This window comes from Callorhinus ursinus, unplaced genomic scaffold (genome assembly GCF_003265705.2).
Source record: "Callorhinus ursinus isolate GAN/ISIS: 27379988/994484 unplaced genomic scaffold, GSC_fseal_2.0 scaffold5, whole genome shotgun sequence".
NCBI classification, from domain to species: Eukaryota; Metazoa; Chordata; class Mammalia; order Carnivora; family Otariidae; genus Callorhinus; species Callorhinus ursinus.
The window spans coordinates 82,531,404-82,550,064 of NW_027397067.1; the positions used below are offsets into that span (position 1 = coordinate 82,531,404).

General features: G+C 67.8%; 1 protein-coding gene across 7 annotated transcripts; it reads right to left on the reverse strand.

The window, feature by feature from the left end:
• Positions 1-33: 33 nt before the first annotated feature.
• SCRIB (scribble planar cell polarity protein) lies at positions 34-18,512 on the reverse strand. Of its 7 annotated transcripts, XM_073893353.1 has the most exons (38): positions 18,288-18,512; positions 17,025-17,142; positions 16,837-16,915; positions 16,655-16,744; positions 16,497-16,553; positions 16,334-16,397; positions 16,142-16,216; positions 15,929-16,073; positions 15,429-15,547; positions 15,016-15,215; positions 14,760-14,926; positions 14,543-14,673; positions 14,320-14,445; positions 13,458-13,625; positions 12,898-13,233; positions 12,826-12,864; positions 12,073-12,135; positions 11,561-11,650; positions 10,959-11,036; positions 9,907-10,230; positions 9,720-9,800; positions 9,402-9,635; positions 8,956-9,066; positions 8,563-8,856; positions 8,262-8,450; positions 4,156-4,266; positions 4,025-4,072; positions 3,730-3,804; positions 2,848-2,910; positions 2,052-2,159; positions 1,804-1,963; positions 1,597-1,732; positions 1,320-1,508; positions 1,091-1,233; positions 975-1,012; positions 796-870; positions 520-571; positions 34-417 (listed from the first exon to the last, which is right to left on the reverse strand). In XM_073893353.1, the coding sequence occupies exons 1-38, from the start codon at positions 18,444-18,446 to the stop codon at positions 272-274; spliced, it is 4,881 nt and encodes a 1,626-aa protein (XP_073749454.1). In that variant the 5' UTR covers positions 18,447-18,512; the 3' UTR covers positions 34-271. The 7 variants fall into 7 exon arrangements, with proteins under 7 accessions (XP_073749454.1, XP_073749458.1, XP_073749453.1 ...); XM_073893357.1 differs by lacking the exon at positions 12,073-12,135; XM_073893352.1 differs by having other exon boundaries at positions 12,073-12,117; positions 12,826-13,233.
• Positions 18,513-18,661: the final 149 nt, after the last annotated feature.

Here is an 18,661-nt window from a genome sequence, read left to right on the forward strand (position 1 = left end):
GGCGGTGGCTAAGACAAACGGACAGACGGGAAGTAAAACGTAGTCAATTTTATTCCTCTTAAACCACAAAATAGAGTCTTTGGTTGTACAAACGTCACTAGTTACAGTCTTGCCAGTGGGTCCCAGCTGGGGAGGGGGCAGTTAGTCAGCGGCCGGAACTCCTGAGGGGTCTCTTTAAAATGCTAACACCCAGGTTAAAAGACTCGGGGCTAGGGTGCTGGTGCAGCCGGCAGGGCCCCGCCCCGGGTCGAGGGGGCGGCACCCGGAGCCTCTAGGAGGGCACAGGGCCCAGGCCCCGGCGCCCGGGCCGCATGGGGCGGCGACTGCTGCACAGAGCCACGTCCTCAGCGCCCCCGGCGCCTGGCGAGGGCCGGCCCAGGAGCACCATGGCCACCTCTCCGTCCTCCTCCTGCGGGCCTGGTGGGCGAGGCAGGGCACGGAGGGAGGGGTTTGGGGGGGGGGGGGCGGCGGGGCGGGCACCCTGGGTGCACCCCGAGGGCCAAGCCTGTGCCAACTCACCAGGGCTGGGAGATGGTTCCAGGGACCTCAGCTCCTCAGCAAAATCTGGGGACTGAGGGGAAGAAGGATCAGGTCAGGGCTGCACCCCAGGCCTGCCCGCAGCTGCCCCCGAGAGCCTGGGTGGGGGGGGGGGGCCCGTGGAGCCCTGGCCAAGGACGGGAGCTGGCTGGGGAGGGCCCGCACCCACGGAACAGGACTCAGAGAGAGGGGGGCAGGCCTGGCTGGCAGGCCCAGGTGCAAAGCTGAGTGCGGCTGCCCTGCGGCCGGGCCTGGTACCTGCATGTCATAGACAGGTCTGGAAGAAGGGAGGGCTGCAAACACCCTGTAGTCAAACTTCCTCCCAGACAAGGCCTTGCAAGGACAGCGTGAGGGAGAAAGGCAGAGAGCGTGAAGAGGGGGAGGGAGGGGGGTCTGGGGAGGGGGTGCAGGGCAGGTGACCGCTGATGGCTCCTCACCAGGCGTCCGGGGGAGGTGCTGGTCTGGGGCCCGAGGTCTGGCAGGAGACAAGAAGGGGGCGTTGGGAGAGGTCTGGGCCGCGGGGCGGGCCCCCCACCCCCGCCCGGCTACAGACCTTCCACGGGAGTGGGTGACGGGGTGGGCGCGGGCGAGGGGGCCTCGGCCAGCCGCTCCAGGGGCCCGCGCCTGCTCCGGCCCTCCTGGGACTTGCTGAGGACCATCTGCGCACGGAGGGCGTCCTGCTCCAGAGACTTCATCCTGCGGGCGACCGGGAGGTGGCGCTGGGCAGGCGGGCGCGGCAGCGGGGGTGGCACAGGCCTGGGGGGGGGGCACCAGGGCCTCACCTGGCTGCCCTCCACAGCGCGCGCTTCTCGGCCTCCAGGGCGCGCCGCTCGGCGGGGGACAGAGCCCGGTCAGGCGCCGACAACTCCGGGCTCTGAACGCGGAGCCGCTCCTGATGGCGCCTTTCGGCTTTGGCTGTGCGCACCGGGGCGCCGCCGCCTCCGAGCGGCTGGGGGGACGAGGGGCTGAGCCTGGGGCGGGAGGCAGGGCAGGAGGAGCAGGTGGGTGGGGTGCTGCGGGCACGGGGCCGCCCGGGGGACGTCCGGGGCTGCCGCTCACCCTGCCGCAGGGCCGGCCCAGGCCGGGGGCGCGGGTTGCTCCTCCTCCTCGGGGGCCTCCCCGTCCAGGTCCAGGGTGAGCCCGCTGTCCTCCGCCTCCCGCATCAGCTGCGCCCTCTTCTGCTGCAGCTTTCGGGCTGGGGGTGGGGGGGGTTAGGTGAGACCCTGGCCCAGGCCCTCCCCACCTGCCCACCCAACCCCCACCTACCTTCCTCCTCTCGCATCTTCCGCAGGTCGTCGGCACCCACCAGTGACACGCGCTTGGGGGGCCCCTCGGCCTGGGGCACCCGCACCTCCAGTTCAAAGTACTTCTGCCGCTCACGGAAAGACAGCTGCTCCGGGGGGGCCGTGGGTCCGGGTGTGGGGGGCTGTGGGAAGCAGGTCCTGAGACCCGGCCCCCCCGGGCGCATGCCCCACGCGCATGCGCGGCGGAAGGGCGGGCTGCCCACCGCGTACCTGGGCAGGGGGGTGCTGCGGTGGGTGCGGGCCGGGTACAGCAGCGAAGGTCCTGTAGGCCTGCTTCACGTTGCTGGGCAGTGCGTCGGGGGAGGGTGGGGATGGAGGCTAAGGAGGGGGGTGCACGTGAGCCAGGGGAAGACAGCCGCCACCCCCCCAGCTGTCCCCACCAGCTGCTCCGACTCCCGTGTCCTGTGGGTCTGAGCACTCACAGGGCGGGGATCCCCTCTGTCCCTGGGGGCCATGGAGCCCCCTGGCCAGGCCCAAGCCACTTTTCTCAGCAAAGGGCAGGGGCAGAGACCAGAAAGAGGGATTGGGGTTCAGGTATGGGGATGGGGGGGTGGTGGAGGAAAGAGACCTGGAGCCAGGGGGGTGGAGGGGGTGGGGAGCCAGGGGCGCGGGGCCAACACTCACCTGTCTGTTGTCTGCTGGGAAGGGGCAGTGGCTGGGAGCTGGCCCGTGCTTACTCCCTGCTGCAGTGCAGCAAGGGGGGTGCCCGTGGCCTGGCCCTCCCACGCAGCAGACCCAGGGAGCCGCGACAGGACCAAGCTGGCCCCCAGGGACTCATACACAAGCAGGCAGGTGGCGGCGCTGAGGCATCCCTGACCACCCAGCTCTGTCTGCCCAGGGGCCACGGGGAGCCCCCCAGCCCCATCGCCAACCACCTCTGGCCAGGGAGGCGCTTCTGGGCTGTGCCCTCACAGTCAGGAGTGGCAGCTGGAGGGGAGCGGCTGTCCCCTGGCACCCCCTCCTCCGAGGGGGTGCTGTCCTCCACCCCGACCTGGTGGGCACTCACCTGCTGGCAGCTGGGGGAGCAGGGGCCCTCAGCCATCTTCCCTCCTGTCGCCCCAGACGGTACCTGCAGGGGTCAGGCAGTGCCGGGGGTAGGGTCAGGCAGGGCTGCAGCCCCACAAGGAGGAGTTCTGCTTCTCCGTTCCCCTGTCCGTGAGCAGCACCCCCACCCCTGGCTAACCGTCCTCATGTACTCTGAAGGGGTGTGAGCCAGGGAGGCCCCAACTCTCGCCTGCCCCCCCACAGCCAGGCCCCCACCCCTCCTGGGGGCTTCCTACTCAGCTGCTCATGGCTAAGGAACAAAGGTCTACACGAAAGCCCCCGGCGCAACGCACCCCCCCCACCCCCCGCCACGCAGCTGTGCCGGCCCTTCCCGGAGCCCGGGCAGCGACCACTCGCCCTCCTGTAGGACTTGAGCCGCGGCCGGCTGGGCACAGCCTCGGGCAGGGCTGTTTATGGCTCTCGGGGGAGGGATGAGGCCCAACTCTCCATCCTGCCCTGTGCCCGCCCCCCAGCTGTCAGCACTGGGCCACTGCCCCCGCCCCCCAGTCCCCATGGCTTCTCGAAGCTGCTCCAGGCTGTTCCTGCCCTATCCCACCAGGAGCCCCGAAGGTTCCGGTGGCCTCGAGCTGCCTGTGCTCCCCACTCCCCAGCCTGCTCGGTGACTCTGAAGGGGGAGGGGGCTTCCCAGGAGCTGGCCCCGAGGACGAAGAGGGACCTGTGTCAGGTCAGGAGGCAGAGCTCCAGCGTGGGGGCCCATGGCCCCTGCAGACCCTGCCTGCAAGCTCCGTGCCCTGAGGTCTCAGTGACGAGCAGGGGCTCAGACGGGGGCAGGACCGAGCTAAGGTGGGCAGACGGAGAGCAGGCCAGGGACTCGGACACTGACCCTCTGCGTGCCCCCAGCGCTGGGCACGGCGGCTAGAGTGCGGTAGTCCAGCTTGAGGCTCTCCGAGCTCCGGCCCTGGGGAGCAGAGTCGACACAGGGGAGGCTGTGTCTGCACCCAAGTTGGGGGGGCCGGCAGATGCTGCCGAGAGTGGGCTGCAGCCCCCTGCCCCCTGTGCTCTGTCCACGCTGCGCCCTGCAGCGCTCCGGCAGGGAGGGGGCCGCTGGAACCTGGAGCCCCGGAGCCCGAGCGTGAGGAGAAGCCCAGTGTGTGGGGCAGGGGTGCCTGGTCACTCACCACGGCCTCTAGTCCCCACTGCGGGGTCTGTCCCGGCAGCTCCTTCTCCTGGGGGCAGAGAGGACACCAGTCAGGGACCGGCAGCCTTCGGCTCCCCAGCCCCGGGGCCGCCGGCTGCAGGTGGTTCTGACCTTGCCAGAGCCCTCGGGGCTCAGCTCCCGGTCGATGGAGGAGATGCTCTCCAGGCTGTTCCGGCGGCCGAGGCCTGCCGCAAAGGGGTTGGCAATGACGCCCGGGGACACCTGAGGAGAGGAGCAGGCTGAGGGCAGGGCCCCCCGGTCTCCAACGTCCACTCCAGAGGTAGGCTGGAGCCCCGGCTGAGGACCTGCCAGTGAGCCACACAGCCAAGGCGGCCTCTGGGGCGGGGAGGTCTGTGATGGCACCACTGGCCCCACAGGCTAAAGGTCATGGAGGCACATCACGGGCACTGGGGCCATGCTGACGTGTGGCGGGAGGCAGGGCAGGCCGACTGTGGGCACTGAGCCGCGGGGTGCCTGGTGGCTGTTTCTGGAATCTGCAGCGTGAGCACCCAGAAAGGACTCCGAAATAAAGACCACAATGCAGGAGAGACCCAGCGGCTCCGAGCAAGGGAGAGCCCGCGGTCTGGTGGCCGGGAGCCGGCGGGCAGGGCAGGCAGGGGACGGAGGGCAAGAGCGTGTGGCCAAGAGCTGTGCTTTGACCACAGACTGAGGGGGAACACACGCGGAAACACAGAATGGCTCTCTCCAACCTCACGAGAGACAAGGGGGATAGCTTGGCCTTGACCGATAGCAGGGACCAGAGTGGGGCTGGCTCGGGAGACCCCCCCACACGAACGGCCCCCACTGATGGGGGGCAGCTGTCGGTGGGCCGAAACACAAACCCAGGGCAGCCGCCGTTCAGAGAGTCCGAGTGAGAGAATGAATGAGGGGAGGGAGCGGGGTAGCAACCCCCCGGAAAGCAAGGAGCAGGGAGGGGTCCCCTGCAGGGAAGAGGGAGCTCAAGGCCGGAAGCACGGAGCAGACACGGGGATACTGTCACGACAAATGGTGCCGCTCACAAGGCGGGTACGGCGACCGTGAACTGTGGACAAAGACCCTAGAGATGCGGGCTTGGCAGGGACACGCGGGAGGCCCAACCAGCGCTGGGACTCTGACAAGAGTAGGAGACGTAACGACAGACACTAAGGAGCCCACCTTCCCGACTTCTGGAATGCCCCACAAAGGTGGGGTCCTCAGACCAGGGAGGACGGCAGAACACGGCGGGGCTGAGCGGGCAGCGTGCGAGGCAAGGCCGCCGCCTGGTTTCTCTCGCCAGAGAAGGCCGCGCACACAGGGAAGGGCTGGCCCGTGGGCAGGACGTGAACGCGTGCTTTTCCACAGTTGGAGACACTCACGCGCCGGCCGCGAGCACACCCAGGGCCTAGATCTTGGCTTCTAAGTACCACCTTCCGCTAAAAGGAACCAGTGCTCCTTCGGAGAAGCAGGACGCAGGGCTGGGCGGGAGAGCATGGGGCAAGCGCCGGGCGTCGGGTGCCAGGAAGGAGGCTGCTCACGGGACGCTGAGCCACGTTAGAAGGGCCGGCCGGAAGCCGGGTCCAGGCCACAAAACCAGCAGCCACAGCGACAAACCGTCACCCGTGAAAGAACGCAGAGGCCGGAGAGGTGCAGTAACAGCAAACGGGCGAGTCTCACCACGGGGAAGGAAGCGCTCGCCCTAGCGGCACAGAGCCAACGGATGAACACAGAAGGAGCCACGAATTAGAATATGGCTGTGGGCCACGCGCGGTACTAATGCAAGAAACACCACGGGTGCTAGCGCTGGTGGGTGAGAATGTGCCAAGGAATGGGACAAACACTCAAAGTACCCCCACAAAACACATACTAATTTCAAAAGGGAAAGAGCCACTTTGTGGTGGGGCAACCTGGGGACAGCCCTATGGAGGCCGTCGGCGACGGGACGCACCGCCATCCGTGCGGCGGTCAGCAGCTGTGGGACCCTCTGCACAAGGTCAGGGTTGGGGACACTGGGGAGATGGGGTGCCAGACGCCTGTGCACCCCTGGACCGAGCCCTCTGCTACGAAGGACGCCGTGGACCAGCTGGAGAGCTGGAGAGGCATGCCCGGGGCCTCTGAGCGAGAGATTCTATGGCCTGTTCTTGCAACTTTTTTCCAAGTTCAAAATTATTTTATGTATTTGCTTGTATTTTGCACAAAGAAATAATGGGGACACCTGGGTGGCTCGGAGGAACCTGCGATTCTTGATCTCATGAGTTCAAGTCCGTTGGCCATGGAGCCTCCTTACAAAATAACAGTACAAACTCATGGCTTCTCCCTAGAAACATCCACATCCCAGGCTCCAAGTGCTGCCCGGCCTGACTGGGCTCTCAGGGCCAGGGGCCCCTGGAAATGGCCGGCTCCAGGGCCAGGGCAGGATACACCTGGATACCCGCTCACTCCAGAGAGCAAGGAAGCTGTCGAATGGCGGGTGTCCCACTGGGCAGGCAGCCGCACACCCGACGAGGGCACAGTGCGGGCCCAAACATCAACAACATATGGACCTGTGAATTCGGCAAGAGGAAAACACTCCAGCTGCCATCTCTGCAGATCTCCAAGACCCCAACTTGTTCCTGAGAATGCAGACGGGATGAAGGGAAGGGAGCCGGTGTGTATGGCGCGACTCCTGGGCTGCGTGGCCGGGGGGGCGGGGGGGACTCCTCCCTGCAGGCTGGTCTGCAGAAGGTGGGAGAGGGACGCACAGAGGGCAAAGTGGAGCACCCCGCCAACACGGGCGGTGAGGGAGGGCTGAAGGGGAAGGTGAGTGAGGACCCAAGCACCGGCTCTCTTGGGAAGCTGGTGGAAGATGCGCTTGGGCAAGTGTGAGCCAAAAGCCAGAAGGCTTAGATTTCTAAAACCTCAGAGAAACCGTTCTTAAAAAGTAAAAAGTGACAAAAACATTTGTATCTCACGAAACAAGAGGCTGATGCTCAGAAGGTGAAAGAGCGCACATCAGTTATGGGAGGACACACAGACGAGTCCGAGCGCCCAAGCTGGTGGCCGGGGTGGGGGGCACGCAGGGTCACCCCAGGGCGCCTTCCTGCACAAACTCCCCAAAAGCCAAAGACGGGCTCCCAGGCTTGCCGGCTGATGTGCTGGGAACCCCCGGAGAGCCACCCGCGGGAGGAAGGCACACACGTGACACGGGGAGGGACTGCCAAGCACAGCCAAGTGTGCGCACCCCACCTGTGACTCAGCGCATGTTCGCACCCTTCACTGTGCAGCTGTTTTTTTCTTTCTCTTCCATAAAAAGCTTTAAAATCAGCAAACGTACTGATTGAAACACCTCTAAACGCACGTATGAAATACATAAAAGGTAAGGGCTTCCCTGGACTACCCGCTCTAGCCGTAAGTCCTGTGAGAAATTCCTCCCTGGAAACTCCCAGGGCTCCCTCGAAGATGGAAGGAGACACGGTCGTGGGCATCCGGGCCAGAGCGAGGAGCACGGCTCGTTCCCGGCTCCGTTCCCGTCAGCAGACGCCACCCAACGAAGGACGAGCCCTCACTGGTGGTAAGTCACCAGCCCAGACACCCACCAGGCACGGGCCGACCTGTGCTGACCGCCCTGTCCCTCTGCAGGTGACGAGTGTCAGCGTACGCCCAGGGGCCCCAGGGACAGCAGCGGAGAAGGCGGGACAGCGTGGGGACAGTGGGACCCTCCTGAGCAGAGGGGACGCTGAGGCTCAGAAGCCAGAGTCGCTCACTACGCGGGCCAGGCTGAGGGCCGGGCCTCTGGAGCTCAGTCCTGGTCCTGGCCGCTGGCCCTCGCTTTGGGGCCCGGGCAGGACAGCTGGACCCCCACATGCCCCACCGGGGTTTCTGCTCTGAGGTAGAAGGTCCCGGGGAGCAAGCTGTCTGCTGAGCGGCTGCCGGCAGAGAACAGCGCCTGGACGGGCCGGGGGTCCCCGTGCGCGTCTGCAGGCGCAGTCCTGAGGGGCCGCAGCCTCGCCGTGTGCCTGGCCTGCAGGCTGCCCCCCACTGCCCCCACCCCGTAGATGCTGCCCGCTGGAGGCGCACGGCTCCATCGTGCACCTGCTCTTGGGCGCTGTCCCACCCGGGCAAGCCTGGCGCGGCTCGCAGCACCCTCACACGCCGCCTCGCAACGGCCTGCAGACGGAGCTGCCCCGGCCCGCGCACGGCCCCTGGTCACACGCCAGGCCGAGCTGCGGGGGCCGCGGGGTGCTGCCGGGGCAGGCACTGACCTCGGCAGGGACAGCGATGCTGGTGTCGAAGCCGTCGCACACAAGCACGGTGAGGGTGTCTCCGACGCCGCGCAGCATCCGCACGGCCTCGCCGTGTGTCAGGCCGAGCAGGCTCTGCTGGTTCACCTCCAGCAGCCGCAGCCCTACCCGCAGCCGGCCATCGCGCCCGGCCGCTCCCGTGGGGCTCACCTGCAGAGACCGGGGCCTGGAGCTTCCGGACTGGCCTGGCACCCGGGCCCTCGTCCCCGCCCCCCGCCCCGAGAAACCCAGTGGGGCGGGTCTGGCCGAGGGAGGGGCTCACCTTGGAAATGAAGATGCCCTCATCTGTGGGATCACAGGGGTTCCCTGCATGGCCCTTGGCACCTCCTCGAATGCTGATGCCCAGCTTCTCCCCAGGGGCCTTCTGGATACAGAGTTCCCGCATGCCCGGGGGGGGCGGGTCCCTCCTCACGAGCAAGACCAGCTCCAGGCAGGGCCGAAGCAGGGCACTGACCGCCTCCTGGTGCGTGGCCTCCCGAATGTCCTGCCCGTTCACTGCCAGGATGCGGTCCCCAACCCGAAGGCCACTGCGTGCGGCCAGGCCCCGTGGGAGCACCTGTCAGGAGAGGATGATGTTCAGCGGGCTAGAGCCCTTGCTGCCCTATGCCCAGGCTGGGCCCTCCTAGCACGGAGACGCCTGTGGGGCCTGCTCTACCTTGGAGATAAACACGCCAGGCTCCTGGATACCAAACGGATGGCTGGAGTGATCGGAGCCCCCAACAATGCTGAGTCCCAGTGGGCCCCCGGCTCTCGGCAGGCAGATCTCCTGGGGATACCGAGGGGCTGGCTGGAATGAACCTGTTGGAGCAGCAAAGGGGCGCCTCTCCAGCCCGGAGGGTGTACGATCCCCAGGTGGGGGCAAGCAGGTTATTAGGGATGGCGGGGGGGGGGGTGTCCCTGACACATCAGGGCACACAAGCACACGAAAGGCCACATGGAGACGGGGCGACCTATGAAACAGAGCCCTAGGGGCCTGGCGCCAGAATGGAGAGCACATGAACACCTGCTTTCCTACCTGGAGGAACTGACGCCCCCTACCTGACACTTTACGGAGGGCCTGGGGGGAATCGAGAGCGGGCACAGAGAGGCCTGGGGTCTCACCTCCACTGGGTACGGCCCCTCCAAGGCAGCAGCCAGCAGGCTAGAGGCCAGCCTCAGTGGCCCAGATTCCCCAGGCGTGGCAGTGAGCACGGCGGTGGCGGCTGCGGTGGGGGGTGGGGGGGAGTGGGGCCCCCCGGCCTCCCGCTCCAGCAGTAGGGCGATGGTGGGGGAAGCGGCGGTCAGCAGGGAGACGGCGTGCTCGTGCCTGGCCTCGGTCACGTCCACCCCGTTGATCTGCAAGAGTGCGGCCGGTCAGGGCGCCCTGCGGGGTGAGCGGAGCGGACGGGGCAGTGAGCGGGCCCCGCGACCCCCACTCACCGAGAGGACACGGTCGCCGACCTGCAGAGTGCCCGCCCGCTGGGCGGCACCCCCCTCCGCGATGCGGGATATGAAGATGCCCTGTGGGGGGCGGGGGGCGGGAGGAGAGAGCCAGGGGCACTGAGTCTAGTCCCCGTCCTGGCCCCCCACCGAAGCACACCCCGGCCCCCCACCGCACCCGCCTCACCCCATCGCCAGCCCGGTAAGGCGTGGAGCCTTTCCCGCCGGCGATGCTGAAGCCCAGCCCCTTCTCGCTGCGCACAAGGCAGGCCACGTGGCGCTGGCGGGGGGGCCCGGCGGACTCCGGTGAGGGCAGGGGCAGGCGCAGGCCAGCTCCCCGCCATTCCCGAGGGCTGTAGTCGTCCTCGGGCCGCAGAGGCGTGACGGTGACCGCATTCTCCGGCTCTACCATGCGCTCCCGCCACAGGCGCATCTGCACGGTGGTGCCTGCCCCCCGCAGCGCCTCCACAGCCTGGTGGTGCTCGGCACTGTGCAGAGCCACGCCGTTCACCTGCAGAGCGGGACACCTGTCCCAACGGGGCCACGGCCACACGAGGGGCTCTGCGCACAGCCCCCGCCCCGCCCAGATGGGGGACAGGAGGGGCGAGCCGCGGGACTCCAAGCAGCCTGACCCCCACCCCCCGCGCCCAAACTGTGTGATCCCCAGGGGTCGGGGCCGGGCAGGACGCGAGCCAGGCTGACGGGAACACGGGGGTGCCCTTCCTGCTGGTCCTCACCTGGGTCCCCAGCCCTGCAATCCCCCGCCACCTGTCCCTCACCCAAGTAGTCCACAACTGACGAAGCCCAGGGTCACTGGGCGTCTGACCCTGTGCCTCCACCCTGACCCCAGCTCCATGAGACTCCCTCCCCTCAGCTCTCCCTGCTGTCTGGGCCACGGCGGCTCCTCCCTAGAAGCTGCGGTGCAACCTCAGCTCCGCCTGGGCCAACACCCGCCTGGCCCGACAGCCTCTGTCCATGGCCCCCTCCAGGCCCCGCAGAAAGAGCCGGTGGCCCTCAGACTACAACCTGGTGCGTCAGTAATTAGCACAAGCACACAGTCTCCCGGGAGCCCCCCAACACAGCTGCCGAGGCTCCAGGCAGGACTAACGCCCCCCCCGCCCCCGCGCCCAGCTTGCTGGAGGGCTGACCACCTCCCCAGCTGACCCTCTGCTCCCAACAGAGCCGGGGCCGTGTGGAGCCCCGGGGCCGTGTGGAGCCCCAGGCGCATCACCGACTCACCTCGAGGAGCTTGTCACCCACTCGGACGCCCGCCCGGGCTGCAGGGCCCTCCTCGGACACCCGAGAGATGAATATGCCCTGGAGAATGAGTGGGAGCTGAACAGAGAGAAAGGACAGAGGCCGTGGAGGGGACCCCCTATCCTGCTGGGGGAGCAACTGGGCAAGGCCTAGAAACCCCCTGCAGAGCCTGCAGAGACCCCAGGGCATGGGAAGAAGAGAACCGGGCCTGGGGCCATCTCGGGCTGGGCTCACCGCTGCAAGTCCCACGTGCCGCAGAGCCCAAGGCCACAGGTTAACCTCCCAGGACGATCTGCAACCCCGAACCCAACAGGGCCAAATATGGGAGGGAAGGCAGAGTGCCAAGGAGAACTCTGGCACACCCCGCCGGCTCTAACTAAGCTGCCTGGGCCAGTCCTGGGCCAGCAGTCATGGCCAGGCACCTGGGGGGGGCAGGGAGCCCTGAGCTTGAGGAAGTGCCCGGAACAAAGTGGGCTGTGAGGTCCAAAGGGGTGGCACGACAACCCTCAAAACCACAAAAGCCTCTTGGAGAAGGGGCAGGGTTGCGGGGCAGAGGGATCCCCAAGGCAGCTGCAGCCCCTCACCTCGTCATCCCCCTTGTAGGGCGTAGAGCCCTTGCCACCAGCGATGCTGATACCCAGGCCCCCCGTCTGCCGCACGATGGTGAGTGTCAGCTAGAAACAGAACAGACACTCGCTGTCTGGGGGCTGCCTGTGGGCCTGGCAGGGCACAGGGAGGGCCTGGTCCCGTCCGACAGCCTGGGCGGCCCCAGGCAGCACAGAGGGGCTGCACAGGGATGGGCACTGCCAGGGCAGGGCACAGCCTGCATGGAGGCCCGAGGCCCCGCCCCACCTGCAGATGCCGCCTCAGCACCCCCGTCAAGACTGGCTGCCTCCCCCAGGCCCCAATTCCATGTCTGTCCGTCTGTGTCAGAGAGCCGGGAGGCCCCAACCCTGAGGAGGTGGGCAGAAGCTCTTATCGGGCAGGGGTCCGCACAGGCGAGCGGGGTGGGGGCAGGAGGCGCGAGAGCCCACAGCCCAGGAAGCAAGGCCAGCAGCCCGGGACCCAGAGCACGAAGCAGAGAGCGAGTACAGACCTCTTCCTCCTCAATGCGTGCGGGTTCTATCAGCAGGTTATTGGCCTGGTCAAACGACACCCCCTGTTAGGACGGGACCAGCGAGGGCATGCAGGTGAGCCGCCGCCCCGCCACCACCTCACCCGGCCCCGCCAAGAGCAGAAAGGACAGGAACCACCACACCAAGCTCCCGCAGCCTGAGCACCGGCCCCTTCCCTCCAGTCCAGACGTGTGGCCGCCGCCGCCGCTGCCACACGGGGCAGGCTCAGCTGGTCGGGGGGGACCCCACAGCGGGCTGAGGCCGAGTCTGGCTGTCCCGGGCCCCTTAGCTGCCACAGCATCACGCCCGTGCTCAGGACAAAACCTCGACGTCAGATACACGTGGAGCGAGATGTGCCCAGGGAGCAGGCAGGACCCCTCGTGGGCCCCTGACGGCCACCTGACGGCCAGGGACCCAACTCACGTGAGGGTCCACAGTGGGCCCGAAGGCCAGCTCTGGGGAGGACCCGGAGGAAGGAAAAGTCCAGGCAGTGATGAGGCAGCCGCCAGACCCCGGGGCCCCAGTCTGGACCCAACCCAGGAGGACCCTGGAGTCAGCAGCCCTTGGGGGTGCCCTCCACGCACCACCCCCCATCCCCCGGGCCCCTGGCAGCCAGACCCAGGACGTGGGCCCAGAGCCCTGTGCGAGCCGCCGGAGACCCCAGCACGGACCGCGGCCTGACGCGGAGGGGCCAGGGCAGCCTGGCTCAAGCGGCTTTGTGAACAGAAACCCACCTTGATGGAGGGCGCGGACACCACGGCCGCCGCCGCCTCCTCCTCGGCCGCCGCCGCCGCCGCCTCCTCGGCCTCCTCGGCCTCCTCGGCCTCCGCCGCCTCCTCCTCCTCCTCCTCGGCCTCCTCCTCGGCCCGAGGAGCCCAGGGCGTGTGGGGGCCGTTGTGCCAGGCCGAGGGCCCCACGGGGCCCTCACCATCCGGCTGTGTCCCCTGCAGCAAGGCCACAACGGCCTCGGGCTGTGGCAGCTTGGAAATCTTGAAGTGCTTCTTGTAGTGAGGGGTGTCTTTGCGAATGAGACGCTGCCTCCCGCCAGGCAGGGGCCAGGGCGCCGCGAGCTGCCCCTCCTCGCCCTCGCCGTCCTCCCCAGGGGGCAGCAGCAGCGTGTCCTCCGCGAAGCGCACCGTGGGCTGCAGGAAGCCGGGCGTGAGCGCCGTGGCGGGGTCTGCCCCCGCCCCCGAGGGGCCTGGCGTCCCAGAGGCCAGGGAAGAGTCCGTAAGGGAACGTGTGGGGACACACACGGCGGGCAGAGGCCCAGCTGAGCTCCAGAGGGGAGAGCCCACCTGGGAGGGGCCCAGCCGCACGCTGGCCGGTCCCGCCCACGTGTCTGCTCAGCTCCCGGCACCAGCCTCACCTCCTCGTACGTCTCCTCCGCAGCCTCCTCCTGGGTGTTGGGGGCGGCTTCCTGCTGGCTCAGCCCCTGTGTTTCGGTCAGCGGCCCCTCGGGTTCACCCTGGGAGGCTGTACCAGCGGACGGCTGCGAGTCCTCACTCATTCCAGACTCGGTGCTCAGCCTCTTGTCCTGTGGCCGGGCGGGCAGGGGGTCAGTCTGCAGCGCCCCGGGCGGGCTCACCCCTGCACAGGTGGGGGCGGTCTGTCCCAGCCTCAACAGAGGCCATGCACAACCACAGTTCCGTGGCGGAGCCCCTCAAAGATCTTCCCCCAAACAACTGAAGAACAAGGACCAGACGAGCCCCCAGGAGAATGGCAGCCTGAGAAAGCCCCAGAGCCCTGACAGGAGCACGGCTCTGCAAACGCAGCTTCGCAGGGTGGGGGGTGGGGGTGGGGCTGCCCTATGTCCCCCCAGGTGTCACCCTCAGGATCCCAAAGCTTCCCCTAGCCCTTGTGGCTGCAAGCCTCTGAAGGAGCAGGATCGGGTTTGCATACTCTGGTCCCAGCTCCCTACGCCGGAGCCGATCCTGCCCCCGCCACCCGTATGCGGACCCACGGGCCCCAATCTCCATCGCCTACGCCACTGGGAACGCGGCCGCGGCCGGCTCCCCCGCACCCCTGCCCCGCACGCCCACGCCACAGCCCTTCGTGACACGGCCCTGCCCCGAGGAGAGCACAGCACACTTGGCCCTGGACCCCCACCCCCGGCCAGCCCGGGCCCCCACAGCCCCACCGCCAGGATGACAGGACGCCCAGGGGCTCCCAAGAGGTGCAAGCCTGCCGGGCTGGTGTCCCTCCTGCGCTGTGCGGGTTCCCACAGGCACCTCCTCCAGGGGCGAGGGCGGCCTGGACTCCGGCCTGCGGGAGTGGGCTTCGCCTCGGCGCTCCTCGACACCCCTCTTCATCACCTTCAGCTCGCTGGGGTGAGGTGTGGCCCGACGCTGCAGGCCCTGCAATGTGCACGAGGGGGCAGGGTGGGGCAGGGTAGGGCAGGGGTCAGGGGAGGGCAGGGAGGACGCAGCCCACCCAGGAAGCCCCCCGCCATACCCGCTTCTCAGCGGCGGCTCCCTCAGCATCGTCGCCGCACGTGGGGACCTCCAGAAACTGGATGACGCTGACGCGGCTGGCCGGGGCGTCACTCCAGCTCTCCGAAGGGCTGCCCTGCCGCCCCGGGGCCTCTAAGGACAACGAACGTCAGGGCGGCCGGACCTGTCTGACGCCGTACCCAGCCCCGGCTCACAGCTGCTAATCGCCGGCAACCTACCAAGACCGGGCGGGGGCTGCTGAGGCAACAGGTAGCAGGTGAGCACCTTCTCGCCGGTCTGAGCATCGTCCTCGGTCTGGAACCGGAGCATCGGCTGTGCCTGGTTCTCAGCCAACCACAGGGCCTTGAGGTTGAGGTGGGTGAGCGCAAACGGCAGACTCTGCAGCCTGGCGGCCGGTGGGCACGGTCAGCTCAGCGGGGGCCGGTGGGCACGGTCAGCTCAGCGGGGGGCTGGGCAGGGCGGCTGGGCACTCACCGGTTCCCGGCCACGTCCAGCACATGTAACTCAGCCGTGTGGGCGAGCTCCGGTGGCAGGGCGGCCAGGCGGTTGTCCCGCAAGGAGAGAACGCTGAGCGCCACACAGCCTCCAATCTCCGGTGGCAGCACCTCCAGACGGTTCCGGTCCGCGTTGAGGTTGGTCAGCTTGGTCAGCTTCCCCAGAGAGCGGGGCAGAGCCTGGCCAGGAAGAGGGAGGGCCAGGGGTTGGCAGAAATCCGCTAGGGTTTGGAAGGAGAGGGGCACCCCTCAGGGCAGTCTCCAGGGCCCAGGCCGCCTCTCCCCCCGCCAACCGCTTCCTGCCGACGCCCCCCCATCCAAGCAGACAGCCAGGCCCCACCGCACAGCGGCAGCCCACCCTCACTCCCCCAGTCCCGCCGGGCCGGGCCGTACCGTCAGCAGGTTCTCCGTGAGGATTAGCTCAGAGAGGTTCTCACAGTCGCCGATGGCCTCGGTCATCTCACGGAGCCGGTTCTGGTCCACCTTCAGGATGGACAGCTGCTTCAGCTGACCTGGGGGCGGGGAGACGCGGCGACAGGGCCGAGTGGGGTGGAGGGCCCAGCTGCCCATGCAGCTCCCAGCTCGGAAAAGCCCGGCCCAACCCCAGGGCGGGCAGCACTCCTCCCCGCCGCCTGCCCCGCCCTCCCTGGCCCCCGGGAGGACAGCTCCGCACACCCGTGTGCCCTCCCCCGCGCGCCGTCCACACCCTGCCGCCACAAGACTCAGCCCCTCAGGGGCGGCACCCGGCCACCCCTCATCCCAGCGTCCTTTCCCCTCCTCGGGAGCATCTCTCAGAACCCAAGTACAGTCAGGGCCCTCCCCCCGGGCCCTCCCCCTCTAGGCCAGGGTTCACTGCCAGCCGCGCCCCTCCCAGCGCCCGGGCTGGGGCTGACCGATGCCATCAGGAAGCCGCTGCAGCAAGTTCTGGGAGAGCAGCAGGTCGGTGAGCAGCAGGAGCCCGCCGAGCTCCGCGGGCAATTCCTCCAGCCGGTTTTCCGACACGTCCAGGCACACCAAACGTCGCAGGTTCCCCAGCTCCTGAGGGTGGGCACAGAGGGTCAGGGGGCGGCCGGGTGCCAGCCAGGGGCTGCCACACCCTCACTCACCGGGGGCAGTGCTGACAACTGGTTGCGGTCCAACCACAGCTCCCGGAGGTTGGGCAGCGCCCCGAGGGTGTCAGGCTGCAGCAACAGATGGGGACAGAGTGGCAGGGTCAAAGGGACAGCCAGAGGTTCACCTGCCCCCCCTCCCCGCCCACGACGGCCCCGCCCCCCACGACGGCCCCGCCCTCTCCATACCAGTACTTCGAGCTCATTGCCTCCCAGATCCAGCTGTTCCAGCTTGACCAGGAAGGACAGAGACCTACAGAACAAAGAGCAGGTTCTGCTGTGGTTGCGTGGCCCAAGGCCCCCTAGGCCCGCAGCTCAAGCAGGTGCTGGAAAAAGACCCGCGCCCACTCACGCAGGCAAGGACTTGAGCAGGTTCTCCCGGAGCTCTAGGGTCACCAGGTTGGCGAGGCTGAAAGAGAGATCAGGGTGGGGAGTGATGGAAGCAGGGACGGTGGGGAGAAACGGAGAAGTGGGGCTGAGCCGAGTCCCCTTGCCCTGGAGGGCACTCACTTGCCCACGTCCCCGGGCAGCGCCTGCAGAGACACATCATTCAGTGCCAGGTGAGCCAGGCTGCGCAGCTGAGTGAAGCCTTCGGGGAGCCTGCGCCAGAGGAAGAGGGGCCTCAGATGTCCAGAACAGGGCTGTGGAAGCCCCCACGCCCGCCACTGCCCCCCACCACAGCCACCACCCACCTAGACAAGGGGTTCCCGCTGAAGTCTGCGATCTCCAGAGCCTTGCAGAACTTGATGCTCTCCGGGATCTCGGGGATGTCTGCGAGAGAAGCGGGGTCACCGTGGAGACACACCCAGAGTCCCCAAGGGCTCAGAGCCCTTCCTGCCACCCGTAAGCTCCACCCCAGCCCCGCGTTCGGCTCCCGCACCGTTCCGGGACACGTCCAGCTCCACCAGCTGCATAAAATTGGCCACCTCGGGGGGCAACCGCTGGATCTCGTTGTCACTCAGGCCCAGCTTGCGCAGGTTCAAAAGCCGAAAGAAGGGCTGTGGGCAGGGAGTGGGGTCAGGGGAGGAAAGACTCTGCAACAGAGAGCTCCTCCAAAGCAGACACGAATTCACAAGCTACAGATCCCGTGGGCCTCTGCCTGCTCCAGGCCACACAGGAACCCAGAGTCCTGCCTCATCACCCCCGTCAGCAGCAAAAAACCACAAAAGGAAAGACAATTGTGTACCCACACCTGGCTACACTTCTACCTTCCTAATTTCTGGCACCTGATCCCTTGACATCACCTCAGACGCCTTCCCTGCCCCCATCTTGCCCTAGGACGGACCTCACGTTCCCAAAAGTCATCCATCCGCTCCAAGCTGGGTGGTTCTCTGTTCCCTACTCTGGGTGTTCCCGCAAGACTCCACTTGCCACCTGCAGCACCTCTTCTACCCACCCAGGAAGGGAGCCTGTCAGGGCCCACAGTGCTTTCTGCCACGGCACCCAACCACCCCGGCCCGAATCTGTAGCAAGAACTTGACAGCTAGCTACAAAACAGAAAGGAAAAAAAAAAAAATTTGACAACAGCAGTGAAGCCCCACGAGCACAGGTAGTTCTGAAGGCTCCTGGAAACGGCGGGGGACAGAGCCCTCCCATCCAAGCCCAGGACGGGGAGGGGGGGCACACCCTTTGTGGCACACAGCCCCCAGGCACTGGGCCACTTAGCACCCTGTCTCCAGGAAGGAAATCCTTTTATGACCTGCTTTCTTCAGCCTCTTCTCCGGAGCGCCCTTAGAAGGAAAGCAAGCTGACCGGGAGGCGCGACAGCAGAGAGCGCTTGGAGAGCCTGCAGACCTCAGACCTATCAGGGCCGAGGACCGCGCGGAGAGCTCGCCTACCCCAACTCTGCCCCCAGGAGGAGCGCAGGCCGAGGCGAGGGCTGGGCTCCCTGCCTCCAGAGCAGCCCGGCAGGTTGGGCTCCACCTGCCAGACCAGGTTCACCTTCCCCTGCGTCCACCCCGTCCCACCTACCACGGCCGCGGCCCTCGCCCCAGCGCTGCCCTCCGAGGCTGTGCTCGGCCCCACCACTCCCAGGCACGCACCCGATGGCCACTGCCACCTGGTGCCAGCACCCGAGGTCGCTGAGGAGGGTGGGGCCGGCCCGACCCCGCCGCCGGGTGCCCAGGTGCGGACGGCCGCTCACCTTGGGCAGCTCGCGCAGCTGGTTGGCGTCGAGGAGCAGCTCCTCCAGGCTGCGGCTGTAGCGGTAGATCTCCTCGGGCACGGCCTGCAGCGAGCAGTGCCGCTTGTCCACCGACTCCACGTGCCGGTTGCAGCGCCACAGCGGGATGCACTTGAGCATGGTGCGGGCGGGCAGGCGCGCGGCGCGGGCTCAGGCGCGGGCGCGGGCGGCGGGCTCGGCCGGGGGGCGGGGCTCGGTCCGCATGAGCGCCGGGGCCGGCCGGCCGGCCGGGCGGGGGAGGGGCGGGGCGGCGGCGTTGGCGGCGGCGGCGCAGGGCCCGGGCCGCGCTCGGAACGCTCGGCCCGAGGCGGCCGGAGGCGGGGGTGAGGGTGTGT